The sequence below is a fragment of the Orcinus orca genome, chromosome 9 (assembly GCF_937001465.1).
Source record: "Orcinus orca chromosome 9, mOrcOrc1.1, whole genome shotgun sequence".
Classification (NCBI taxonomy): Eukaryota; Metazoa; Chordata; class Mammalia; order Artiodactyla; family Delphinidae; genus Orcinus; species Orcinus orca.
The window spans coordinates 48678397-48691237 of record NC_064567.1 but is presented as its reverse complement, the minus strand read 5'-3'; the positions used below and the strand labels follow the sequence as shown (position 1 = coordinate 48691237).

At 56.1% G+C, this 12841-nt stretch overlaps 2 protein-coding genes and 1 long non-coding RNA gene across 3 annotated transcripts; 1 reads left to right on the top strand and 2 right to left on the bottom strand.

Annotated features, from left to right (window-relative positions):
- Positions 1-456: 456 nt before the first annotated feature.
- HOXA9 (homeobox A9) lies at positions 457-3813 on the bottom strand. Its single transcript, XM_004265666.3, has 2 exons — positions 2912-3813; positions 457-1831 (listed from the first exon to the last, which is right to left on the bottom strand). The coding sequence occupies exons 1-2, from the start codon at positions 3489-3491 to the stop codon at positions 1593-1595; spliced, it is 819 nt and encodes a 272-aa protein (XP_004265714.1). The 5' UTR covers positions 3492-3813; the 3' UTR covers positions 457-1592.
- Positions 3814-7125: 3312 nt separating this feature from the next.
- On the top strand, positions 7126-10006 carry LOC117199855 (uncharacterized). The gene is made up of 2 exons (XR_004481204.2): positions 7126-7821; positions 8920-10006. It is a non-coding gene; the product is annotated as an uncharacterized LOC117199855 (long non-coding RNA).
- Positions 8675-12393, bottom strand: HOXA10 (homeobox A10). Its single transcript, XM_049714607.1, has 2 exons — positions 11422-12393; positions 8675-10246 (listed from the first exon to the last, which is right to left on the bottom strand). Exons 1-2 carry the CDS (start codon positions 12377-12379, stop codon positions 9972-9974), a joined length of 1233 nt encoding a protein of 410 aa, XP_049570564.1. The 5' UTR covers positions 12380-12393; the 3' UTR covers positions 8675-9971.
- Positions 12394-12841: the final 448 nt, after the last annotated feature.

The window sequence follows — 12841 nt, the reverse complement described above, 5'->3', positions numbered from 1 at the left end:
GTCCTGCCGCCGCCACCCCCACTCCAGCTCCCACCCCCCTCCCCCTGCCAGGGAAGAAGGCCCCCCGGAATCGCTCTGGATCCGGTTTGGGAAACTCTTGGGGCTCCAAGATGAAAGAGTGGCCGTTCCCAGCCACTGGCCACCCGTACGCGACACCCCAGCCCGACTTCTCTGAGGCCTCCCCGCAGTCTCGCAAACGGACACAAAGCCGAGAGCAGGGCTTCGCCAACCCTTGTTATCCAGCGTTCATCCGCTGCCTTCATCGCCAGACAGCCGGCCTGGTAGGCAGAGCTGAGGCCCGTCCGAGCCTGGCTGCTGCAGGTTTGGGCTCCCGAAGGCCCGCTAGAGACTAAACTGAGGTTCTGTCCTCCTCCGTTTCAGCCCGCCCCCCACCCCAGACTCTACCCAGGCTCCCCTGTCCCGGAGAAGAAGGTGCAAAGAGCTGACCCGCAAAAATTAGAAAAGAATCAATATTTTATTTGGCAAAAAGTTAAATATTTCAACACAATTTGGTCAGTAGGCCTTGAGGTAACTATTGCAAAATATACAGTGTACGTTCAGCCTGATGGAAACCCCAGATTCATCAAGGATACAAATCTACGGTAGCCCCATGGCGGTTTCATAGTGTATAATTTATTATCAATAAAATTAACTCCATTACAATAAGCATTCATTTTCCCCCAATTAAAATTAAACGTAAACCATAGGTAGTAACCTTCTGCACATACGTATAGCTCCAAGTTTCCTCACTGTTTGGTGCAAAAGCAATATTCAAACTTGTTTGATTACTTTTTCTTTAATATGTGGATTATATATATACAATGGACAAGACAGGTCTATAGAGCATGTAGAGACTAAAATATCCGCATTTCAAAAATGGAGAAAACCGTGAATCTATGCGTCCAGGAGAACCCTTTCTTTTCTTTTTAAAAAATTTTATTTCACTGGGAAATCCTTACAGCTAGTTTACAATCAAAGGTTAACAGCCTAGTTATACAGAAGACATATTCCACTACAGAGCTATACCCCTATGCAACTGTTTTCTCCCCTCATAAACAACCTGAGTTCAAATCGAATTCTAGCTTTCACAATCACAACGGGTGCATCACCCATCACAGAAGTTTGAGTCACAAAACATAATTACCACAATAAAACACAGTGTTCAAGTATCTGGGCAGATCGTTCTGCCGCACAAAGAGCAAATTAAATTAACTACACAGACTAAACACTGTACAGCCCGCCGTCAACACTTGTGCATTATAAAAAGGTAGTTTTTTTTGTTTATTTGTTTTAAGCCAGGAACAGGTAGATTTTTAAAAAATATACACAAGCTAGCACATACAGCCATCAGCGCTAATACCCCCCCCCTTTTTTTCTGTCTTATAGAAAATGGAAAGCTTACAATACCTCCTCCATCAAAGCGGCAGGCCAAGGAACCAGCCTGAGCAGGGTTTGCCAGGGGGAGATGAGGCCTGGAATTTAGAGCCGCTTTCTGCGGGGTGGTGGACGCCGGGGTGGGGTGGGGGTGGGAGAAGGGGACGGGCAGTTCTCTCTCTCTAGCTCGCTCTCTTTTCAAATTAACTTGAGTCACATCACTCGTCTTTTGCTCGGTCCTTGTTGATTTTCTTCATTTTCATCCTGCGGTTCTGGAACCAGATCTTGACCTGCCTCTCGGTGAGGTTGAGCAGTCGGGCCACCTCGTACCTGCGGTCCCTGGTGAGGTACATGTTGAACAGAAATTCTTTCTCCAGTTCCAGCGTTTGGTGTTTTGTATAGGGGCAGCGCTTCTTCCGCGTGGAGCGAGCATGGAGCCAGTTGGCAGCCGGGTTACCTGCGTGGGAGCGAGAGATAGGAGGGATTTAGGAGGAGAAGAAGCACACCCACCCCTCTCCGCTGGGGGTTAGGAAAACTCCTGTGGTCTTCAGCCAAAGTTCAGGACGCTGCTGAATTGGTTAGGGAAGGCAGGCGAGCCTCCAACACAATGGAACCCTGGCCCAGAGACGCAGGGACGGTCACTTACAATTGCATGCCGTAAAACCTCGGCTCCCTCCTCCCCTCTGAGGCCCTCCTTTCTCTTCCTCTGTCCTCCGGTCCCCTCCTCTCCTTCCTCCTGCTCTCCGCACATTGTGTAAGAAGTGAAATTTGAAAACAGATCTCTTTCTTGCCACACAGGGGGAAACCACTCTGCCCTGTATTCCTTAGTGAGATTAATATTCTATTCTCCCTCTCACTGACTATCTTCCCTTCCCAGCTTTCCTTCTACTACTCTCCCCACTCCTTATTTTGACCTCCCTGGAAGGCCGTGGGAGCTGGGCAGGCCGGCACGGCGCCCCTAGGCACCCCAAGACCGTTGATCACTTCTCGGGTTTATTTGAATAATCTAGCATGGGGACCCTCGTGTCCCGGTCGCCTGCAGCCACATCTTGGGCAGGATTTACACCGCCCCTGGCTGGAGCAAGAAGTGGAGAGAATCGGCAGTCTTCCCCAGCGTCCCGGGTCAGGCTGCCCCGGCTGGCTGCAGTTGCTGCCGCCGCTCCCGGACAATCTAGCCGCACAAAAGACTTTCTCTGCCGCGCTGCTTTCGAAGAATCTCCCAAAGTATCTCTGTCTTGGTCCCGGGCAGCCAAGGAAAGGGGCGGTGGGTCTTGGCTCGTACCCGCAGCGCCTGCCCCGCCCCCTCTCTCGGCAGCAGCCGCCTCCCCTCCCCCGGAGCCCGGCGCGCCCGCTTGTCACTGCTTTCAGGACTTGGGGCCCCATCCGAGGCCTCCCAAACAGCAACTTCTGGCTCCCGGCCTTTGCTCATGAGGCTCCCAGCGCGGGCGAAGGCTGGTTCCGGAGAAAGCTGGTGGGCCGGCAGATCCGGGTTGCCGGCGTGGAGGCGGTGGCTGGTCTGGAGGGAGGAGACACTTACTGGGATCGATGGGGGGCTTGTCTCCGCCGCTCTCATTCTCAGGATTGTTTTCAGAGAAGGCGCCTTCGCTGGGCTGTTTTTCTCTATCAACTGGAGGAGAACCACAAGCATAGTCAGTCAGGGACAAAGTGTGAGTGTCAAGCGTGGGACAGTCACCCCTTCTGGCCGACAGCGGTTCAGGTTTAATGCCATAAGGCCGGCTGGAGGGCAAGCCCGCGAAGGAGAGCGCGCCGGGCGTGGGCTCCAGCCAGGAGCGCATGTACCTGCCGTCCGGCGCCGCCGCCGCCACGGGCGCCTGGGGGTGCACGTAGGGGTGGTGGTGATGGTGGTGATACACTGCCGCGGGCACCGCATTGGCGCCCGCCGCGTGCACCGGGTTCCACGAGGCGCCAAACACCGCCGCCTTGGACTGGAAGCTGCACGGGCTGAAATCGGGGTGCTCCGCCAGCGCCGCGGCCTGCCGCGGGGGCTGGCCCAGGGCTCCCGGCGCGTAGCGGCCCGCGCCCAGCTCATCCGCGGCATCGGTGCCCAGCAGGAATGAGTCCACGTAGTAGTTGCCTAGGGCCCCGGTGGTGGCCATCGCCGTGCCCCGCGCCCGGCCGGCCTGGCCCGACCCGCGGAAATTATGAAACTGCAGATTTCATGTAACAACTTTGTAGCACCAGGGGGAAGTACAGTCACCTAATAAGTTGCCGGCGCCCGCGCCCCCATTGGCCGCGCGCGTCACGTGCCCGCCCGGCAGAACAATAACGCGTAAATCACTCCGCACGCTATTAATGGCCCAGTGTTTTGCAGTCATAATTTTTATAGCAAAAGCCATATGTTTTTATGCAAAGGGATCGCAGCGCTCCACGATCGGGTTTATTTTAATTGTGGCCAACGAAGATTAAAAGATCAAATCTGGCCTTGCCGCTGTACTCCCTTCCCCTCCCACCGCCACCACCAGACACACACTTCTTAAGCGGACTATTTTATATCACAATTAATCACGCCATCAGCAAGGCGCGGGTCCCGCGTGCGAGTGCGGCCGGCGGAGCCCCTCACATAAAATTAGACAATAATTGAAGCCATAAAAAGGCAGCCAAATCGCATTCTCGCTCTACTGTATTTAAATCTATATTTATGATATTTCATAAGGAGTTATTGTTTCAGAAGCCACACAGGCTGGTGGGAAGTTGGGAACGACCAACAGATCCGTTTGACTCGTCGTGGCTCCCAGCTGTAAAAATTTACGAGGACTTGGAAAGGTTAAATTAAACTGTTGTGTTTGGTTGGCGAGCTCCCTGTAAATAATCCTTGTGGTCCCAGGAGATGCGAGTTTACCCGGGGCCGGTCGAGAAAAGTCAAATTCAACGCAGTATCCGTCCCAAACTGAGCCACCACCGCCCCTGTCGGAGGGCGCTAGTCATGGACGGGCCGCCGAGAGGGCAGCACCTATTGTGGGTCCCCGGAATCTGCCCGACTGGAGCGCAGGACGCCCGGACAGCAACCAAATTCGCCGCTGAGCCTCCAGCGAGGGCCCGACCGAGGAGCGGCCAGAAAGGGAGTGGCCAGCCGTCCCTGAGGCGATGGGCTTGAGGACCTGGTTGTGACGCGCACTCGGCCCCAACCCCGCGCACACGCGAGCCCTTCGCGCCCTGCTTGTGGTCAGACCGGAATCACTATCCCCCACCGCCCCACCGCCCCCCCCACCCCGGCGGACGCAGCAGGCGGCCCAGCCCCCTGCTCCAACCTCGAAGGCCCTAACGCTGAGCTCTGCAGGCCTCGTCGCATTCCCTGAATCTGAGCTGCGAAAAAGCACGAGGCAGTATCAATGAAAGGCTAGCCCGATGGCAAAAAGGCAGACCCGCCTAAGAGATCCCGCGGCTCCAGTAGCAGGGAGGCCCGCACCGGAGCGGTTGGCCTCCGGGCCCCCGTATGAGTCCTGCAGGGCTCCTTCCTTCCCGGCTCCTATCCCGGGCCCGCCTCGGTTACCCACCCGCACCGAGGCTCGGCAGAGTTTCAAGGCCCGAAGCGAGGGGCCGCAGCTCAAGTCCAGGGCTAGAAATTAAAACGGGGAGGGGCACAGGGCATTGACTTTTAATCCCGTTCCTTAGTTTGGCCAAATTGAGGAAGGTATTTCTTACCCCTTAGAGTCTTTCAGAGGTAAATTAAAAGGCCTCGGCCTGGATGTTAATTGAAAAACAAAAACAAAAAGCTACTCCAAACCCGAACAGAAAGAAGCGACTCCTAAAAACGGGGTAATTAAATTCACGTGTGAACACTGTTTGCAAGAGTGTGTTTCTCATTAGCCCGCTTCCCTGGCGGCGAGGGCGGGCGGGCGGCATCGGTCGCTTCCATCTTCTTTTTTGCCTTCATCCTCCCCAACTGTTCCAGTAATCCCCCAAACCCTGATACACCCCTATCCCAGGTGGGGACCCTCAAATGCCAGGCTCTCCCCGAGAATAAGGCTGCGAAGCCGCGCAGAGACCAACCGGGTGCCCCTTCCTCGGCCCGCGCCGGAAGAGGGAAGTGGCCGACACAATGAACTCCGACGTGGCCGGTCCTGGCCGCCTCGGCCCCCTCCTCCCTAATATTTTCCTTTCTCTGTAAATTCCTCCGCCTTATCCGCACCCTCACCGTAGCCCAGGGTGTCCCAAATATCGACCTCTTAGATTTTCATTAAGAAAAATTAACCCTGGAGGAAACCTTCACTCCTAATTGTAATTGCCTGCCAACGGGCTGGATACGCCTGCTTGCTGTTTCCTTTTTTTTTTTTTTTTTTGTAGCCAGAGAAGACACCAGTGATTATTAGTATTTTTTAAAATTAAAAGGCTGGGTTTCTTTAAATAGCCTTAGTGCCCCCAAATAGGACGCTTACTAAATAATTAGCAGGCGTTGAGAATTAAGCAGTCTTTACTGATGCCTAGAAAGGAGGGAAATCACAAAACTAAATGTTATCCCTATTTAGCCCACAGGTTTGGGGAGAGAATATTCAGGCTTTTGTGCCTGCTTTTATTTTGGAAGTGAAAAGGATTGTATGTGCATACAGAAACAATAAATGGGTGTGATTACAAACTGCCTCTTCTAGTCTGAGAGTTCAAAAACCTTGGCCTCCAAAACAAATCCAATACTCAGGTCCTGAAAATGGCAGGGAGGAATTGAGGCGAATGCCCTATGCCGGCCTTTCAGATAACAGGAGGGCAGGCTGAGCGTGAAAATAGTTCCTGGGCTGCGGGAGCTGGGAAGGGAAGCGCTGCTCCGTGGGCTTTAACCTGAAGACCCACACGTGTGTTGGGGGATATGGAGGGGTAGAAGTTGTTTTCAGTTCCCTGTAGCGAGAATGGTCCCTCTGGCTTCAAACCATGGCCTACAACTTGGAACACGGACTCAAGTTTGTATTCCAACGGTTCTGGAATTTAGAATTCCTTTCCCCTATTATTTGAAACAGACTGGCACTGGAAGGGTTCCCTTCTCTAGCATCTGTCCCCACAAGGATGCCATATCTAACATACTCTGAACCTGACAGAAGTTGCTGGCAAGCAATCAGCCAATCTTTGCCCTAGCGGGGCTCCCTTATCGCGGTTAAAGCCGGAGCCTGGACTCGCAGGCCGGGAAAGCCGAGGAAGCTTCCCGGCAGAGTTCCCTGCGTGACGCTCCACCGAGCCTGGCTAGGCCTCAGCCCAGGTCTCAGCCTCAGCTCCCCAGTGAAGTTGGCGACAGGCCTCCTTGCCCTCGGAGTGGGCACACAGAAACGCCGCGAATGCCCCTAATCAGATCTCCCAGGCCGCCGCGGAGTAGAAACGCCAGGCCGCCGCCATCCGGTCGTGATCGTAACCGAGGCCTTGTCTGCTCCGTGGCATACCAGGCCCAGATCCACAGCCCTCGACAGCCGTGCCCCTCGAGCCCTTCCTCTAAAGATTCTGACCTCTACTTGAACGCGCATACAAAAATAAGCCACCCCCCCCTCCACCGCTCTCCCCAAGCAAGCCCTGGATCTCTCCCGGTTCCCTCCCAAAGGAATAGTTGGGGAGGAGAGGAGGTGGAGATAGAAAACTGGACATAGACCGAAGGTGAAAGAAAAACAAAGAAAAGGAAAGAAAAAAAGGAAGGCGTAAAGAAGAAAGAAAAAAGAGGAAGGAAGGAGGGAAGGAAAGAAGGAAGAGTCAAAGGCAGCTCATGGGAGTAGAGGGCGGTTTACAGAGAGAAGGGTAAGTGACAATTCCAGGATCCCAGCTCCTGTTAGCCCTGTCCCTCATAATTTAGACTGAGTCTGCACTGGCAAAGGGATCTTTCCTGATCTCGTACCCTGGATTGGGGCTGGAGGTGTCCCAGCCTTGCAGGAGAATGGCAGAGTCCCTAGCCGGGCGCAGGCCTGGAGCGGGGGAGGCTCAGGATGGAAGCGTGCGCCCCTGACCTTGAATGGCCCGAAGCCCAGAATTCCTACCACGCCCCTGGCGTCCGCGAAGGAGCAGCTAACCTGACCGTACCTGCTCCGGGCCAGGTGGGGGCGGGGGGGTTGAGGCCAGCAGCCTGGCAGAGCGCTGAGGAGGCAGCGTCGAGGCTCCTGCGCGGGATAAGCCGAGGTTGCCACCGCAGGCCTGGCACGACCAGGGCCCGGATGCCCCGCCCGGCCCGGCCCCCGCGCGCACAGGTACCTGAGACGATTTCAACTGAAGTAATGAAGGCAGTGTCGTGCTGTCGAGAGAAAGGTGGATCCCAACAACAGGAAACTACCTAAATCACCGACCAGTTCTGGTGCTGCCCGCGCGGAGCTGCCTCGCCCGCCGCCGCCGCCGTTACTGCCGCCGCCGCCGCCAAAGGAGAACCCTGTGATCGCGCCCGGCCCCTCGCCAACCTGCGCCCGCCGCTGTCACTGTGTGTTCCGGGCTGCCGCTAAGGCATCACGGAGGGAGAAGCCACCGGCCCCGGTAAGGTAAACCTGGGAGAAGAAGGGAAGGGAGGTAAAGGAGAGAGAGGAAAATGGAAGGAGGGGAGAAAGCGAGAAGAGAGGAGGGAACGAGCAGTGTGCGGGCTGGTTTCCCAAATCTTGCAGCTCAGCGACCCGGCGCGGCGCCGAGCGGCGGCAGCCCTGGGCGATTCGAAAGCGCAAGGGACAGCAAGGAGTCCGGCTCCCTGTCTGGCCTCGGCCTCCCGTGCTCGCTCCCTGCCACTCGTTCTCCCCCTCTCTCCCTCCCCGCCAGCCAGCCAGCCAGCCGGGGTGCGCGCTCCTGCGCCCCCTCCCCCCTGCTGTCGCCCCCCCCACCTCCCGCGAGCAGGAAACGCGTGGCCCCGCCGAGGGCGACCAGGTCGGGGAGGCCTGCTGGGGGAGGGAGGACCCATGCAGCCCCGCCGCGGTCTACCTAACCGCTGCTGCGGACGCTAGTGACGCGCTGTGGGCCCAGCCTGCTCCCCGGAGTCCTAGGCTGGGGGTCATTTAGCACCCGGAGACCCACGAAATAAGCAGCCTCTGCGAACCTCCCGGGGGTCTCCCGAAAGAAATCCTGTTTGGCTTCCTCTGTCTATGCAGCTCCCCTCTCAACTGAAACCACTGGTCCAAGACAGCCACAATCCAGATATACTAGCAAGTCATAAAACTGAACAAAAGCCGACAAACCTTACGGCACCAGGGCTATAGGGCCCAGACAAATTACGACCGTCTAGGTAATATTTAAATAGATGCCTAAAGTAATTGCAGGGGGCGCGGGCTAGTCCTCCTGTTGTAAAAGTGGTGGACGGGATAAAGTGGAAGGTGAAGATAAGAAGTCAAAAAAAAAAAAGAGGTAAAATTAAAAAGCTTCATTCCACAGCTTTTATTCTATAAGAACATAAACATCGTCTTTTTCCACGCACAGCAGCATTACAATATTAATTTATTCTGATTTAAGATTAGAAGTAAATAGAGCTAGAACTAACATTTATAATAACGATAGAATGCATTTGCATAAAACAAGATTGGCAATTTTTCATAATAATAGACATTTATACAGATTTGTATTTTATAGTTTTTTCTTTTTCTGCACCTACAGGTTTGACCCTTTTATGCATGTAACTTCACAGTATAAAGGAAACCCAACAGTGTCTCCCTTCTCTAGTCTATTCCGCTTGCCCCAGCCCTCCTTGGCTTCCGTGAATTTTAGAAAGAAAAAAAAAGAAAAGAAAAGAAAAAAGGGAAAAACGAGGAAAAAAACCTCCACAAGATAGAGAGAATTATGGTGTGCTTGTTGTGTTACCAGTGGTAACAATTATTTAATGACAAAAAAATCCACTAAATCTGCAGGTATAAACAAAACAACATATGATTATTTATCTACAGCCAGAAGGGCATGGAAATTCAGAGTGAAGTAATTTAGTCCCACAATGCGAGACCTTACACAAACTGGAAGAGAAGTTTCCTTCTCCTGGTCATTCTTTTCTTCCTTTAAAGCTGGGATATCTTACAGAGGAAGGAAAAATTAATCTTTCTGACTTTCTCAGTTTTGCCAATCAGCCCACGTCAAGCCCTTTTGCCAACCTGCGTGTCCGTGCCTGCAAGCCCTTCTCTTTGCCAAGGAAGAAAGGAAGAAAGAAAAAAGAGACCCAGGGGCCTGTATCCCCTGATTAAACACAGCCCAGCACTCCAGGCAGGCAAGCCCGGTGGCAGCTCCTTGCACCATTGACCTCAGGCCAGACACCTCAGCTGCCTACAATGCGACCTCCGCCTTCTGGCTAGGTTTGCCGGCCCTGCAGGAAACCAGCTCGACCAGGAGGACAGAGGCCATTTCAAGCAGTGGAACCCCAAGACAGCAAACCATCCCTGTCACCGCTTTACATTTAGGACAATATCTCTGCATATAGAATTTTAGTGCTATATGGCTTTTTCCCCCAGAAAACAACAAATAAACCAGCACCAAGCAAACAGAAAAAGAAACAAAAAGTCAGAACAAACCAGCCCTGCACAGATGTAACAGCCAGCGAGATGGTGAGTGTGGGAGGGAGGAATGGGGCTCCGGCACAGGTGCGAGTTCCTGGGCAGAGCCGAAGACAGAGGGGGCAGAACGGCCCTCTGGAAGCGAAAAGAACCGCATTGCCTGGAGCTTCATCAGGAAAAATTAAAGTTGGCTGTGAGCTCCCGGATCCGGTTTTCTCGGTTCATTTTCTTGAGTTTCATCCTGCGGTTCTGAAACCAGATTTTAACTTGTCTGTCCGTGAGGTGGACGCTGCGGCTGATCTCTAGGCGCCGCTCTCGAGTAAGGTACATGTTGAACAGAAACTCCTTTTCCAGCTCCAGCGTCTGGTGCTTGGTGTAGGGGCAGCGTTTCTTCCGGCCGCTCTTTGCAGTGAGCCAGTTGGCTGCGTTTTCGCCTTTGGAATTGCCTGGCATTTAAGAGAATAAAGAGGGGAAGGTTAAATCGAGGCCACGCGGGCTGCACACAGGGGTGAATTCGGATCGTGCCTACCGTAAGAGGGATGCCCTGAGTCACACGGAGAGAGTTATGCCCCCCTTTAGCTTGCCCAGGGAGAGCAGCTCCTCCAAAAGTCATGTGCAAAATCGAGTGGGCCTCCAATCTACACCTACTCTCCCAATTTACATTTGCCTCCGCTTTTTTTCCAAACACCTGTTTTAACACAAAACTGCCAGGTGCCTGCAGAAGGAACGGCCTGGGAGGGCAGGCTGTACATCTTGAACTTAACGCCTTTCTGTGCTTCTCGCCCCGAGGCAGACTAGCATTTCCTGCAGCCCCCAGGCTGGGGGCGCAGACTGGTTACTTGGAAGGGGGGGGGCGGGCCACGTGGCTGTGTCTCACTCCAGTTCCCTGGTTGCCCAAGGCCTGATGAGGAGAGGAAGAAGGACATAGATGGGACATGGGGAAGGCACGAAAAACGGATTGGGGGTCAAGGGCCCTGCCTCACGTCTCTCCAGGAGCCAGGGACGTGCAATCTGGGCGATTTCGAGTTCCAGGGGAAGCGAAATGGCCCCTTTCTGACTCTCAGAGCAGGGCCCAGGCATCCGGGCTGCATATGCCTTTTCTTCTCCCCGCAACGAGGATTCCCATCCCTCCGGCAACTTTGAGAAAAGCAAGGGGGATCGTAAACTCGAACTTCGCCGGTTAATGGGCTTATTTATTGGTGCTGGCGGCTGCTTATTTTGGACGCCTTACAAACATCCGCGCTATCTACGGGCGAGACACTTTCCCTCCCTCCTCCTCCCCCCGGCGTGGGCCGCGCCTGGCAGGCTGGGCCCAGACCACCGCTTAGGGTGCTCCGGGGCTCGGCTCGGAGAAGGGCACGCACAAGAGGGGAGTTGCTTGCCGGTGTCCTCGCCCCCAGCCGGAGGACGTCTTGGTGTGGGGCGCTAAGCCTGACATGAATTTTTACTGCGTTCCCACGCCCAAATATTAAAAAGCAAGTTCACAAGGTCAGCCTGCCTGCAGTTCGGGCCAAGGCCGACCGGCTGCCGTGCGGACTCCTGGCTCTCTGCTCCTTCCCTTCTCTGGGTCTGCCTGTCTGCTTGCCCGCCTGACTGAGGCCCTTCAGCGCGCCCTGCTTACCCAGGGAGTCCTTCTCGGGCGAGGCTTTGCTGCTCTCGGAAGGGGCGGGGGAGAGCTCCTCCGCAGCCGAAGACGACGCGTGCGCCTCCTCGTCGCCCTGCGAGCCCCCGCCGCCGCCACCGCAGGCCAGCGTGGGGGGCGGCGGCGAATCGAGGGCTCGCTCTTTCCGGGCTGCATCCGCAGAACCGGAGGCGAGCGCGGGTGGCGGGTCGAAGCCGCGCCCCGGAGGCTGAGCAGGGAACGGGCCGGCGCCGAGCTGCTGCGCGCCGCCGCCGCTGCCGTAGCCCTTGGCGGTGCCATAGGCCTGAGAGAGGCGGAAGTAGCCAGGCACTGGCACCCCGCTGGAGGTGCCCAGGGCGCAGCCGTCAGGCGGCGGGCCCCGCGGGAAGGGGCCCATCTCTGCAGCGGCGGACGAGCCTTTGGGGCATTTGTCAGCCGAGTCGTAGAGGCAGTAGGAGCTCTCCTCTTTGATGTTCTGCGCGAAAGAGCACGAGGTGGCCTGCGGCGGGGGCTGGGGTGGTTGCGGCGGGGGCGGCGGCTGCTGCTGGGGCTGCGGCGGCGGCGGCCCTTCGGGCGGCTCCATCCGGCATGACCGGGGCGCTTCCAGCCACAGATCTATAGGCGCGGGCGCGTAGCCGTGAGCCCCGGGACCCAGGCCCCCGCTGCCACCACCGCCGCCCGGCGACGCCGCCTCATTGCGCTTGCCTCCCAGAGCCGGGAAGAGCCCGCAGCTCTGCAGCCCGTAGGGCAGGTCGGCGGCCGACGGCAGGTAGACCCCGCCGTGGGCATAGTAGCCGCCGCCGCCGCCCCCCGCGCCGCTGCCACCACCGCCAGCCTCGCTTCGGCCGGAGCTGATGAGCGAGTCGACCAAAAAAGAGTTCGCGGCGGGGCTCTCCGAGCATGACATTGTTGTGGGATAATTTGGCGAAGGAAGCAGATAGCCCTTTCTGGCTGACATTTCTTGTGCAAAACATGCTGAATACGATTAGCAATCCCCCCGCACCGCGGCGAGCGCCCGCAGCCAATCCTGAGCCAGAGTTTCCGCGCGACCACTCCCAGTTTGGTTTCGTAGGCGCGGGGCCGCTCTCCGAGGGCGCCCTCCGAGCCCGCGATTGATATAAATATGTAATCTGTATTGATGGGCCGCGAGACGCACACCCAATACCTCAGCCCAAAGGCCAGGAGCTGCGGGGGCAACCCCAACGTGGCTGGTGGGGGCCCTGGCCCCTAGACTCGCTCCGCCCATGCCCAGACGCGCGCCCTCCTTTGGGGCCTGTTTGAAGGGCCCCTGGGCCCCGCGCAGTTAACAAGTGGGGTGTTTACGGTGCGCACCCCGGCCCGCCTTGGGTGCTCCCCATTTTAATTTCGGAATCAGCCACCAGACCTCGGTGCACTCTAGACACTACGGGGGGCCGTCAGA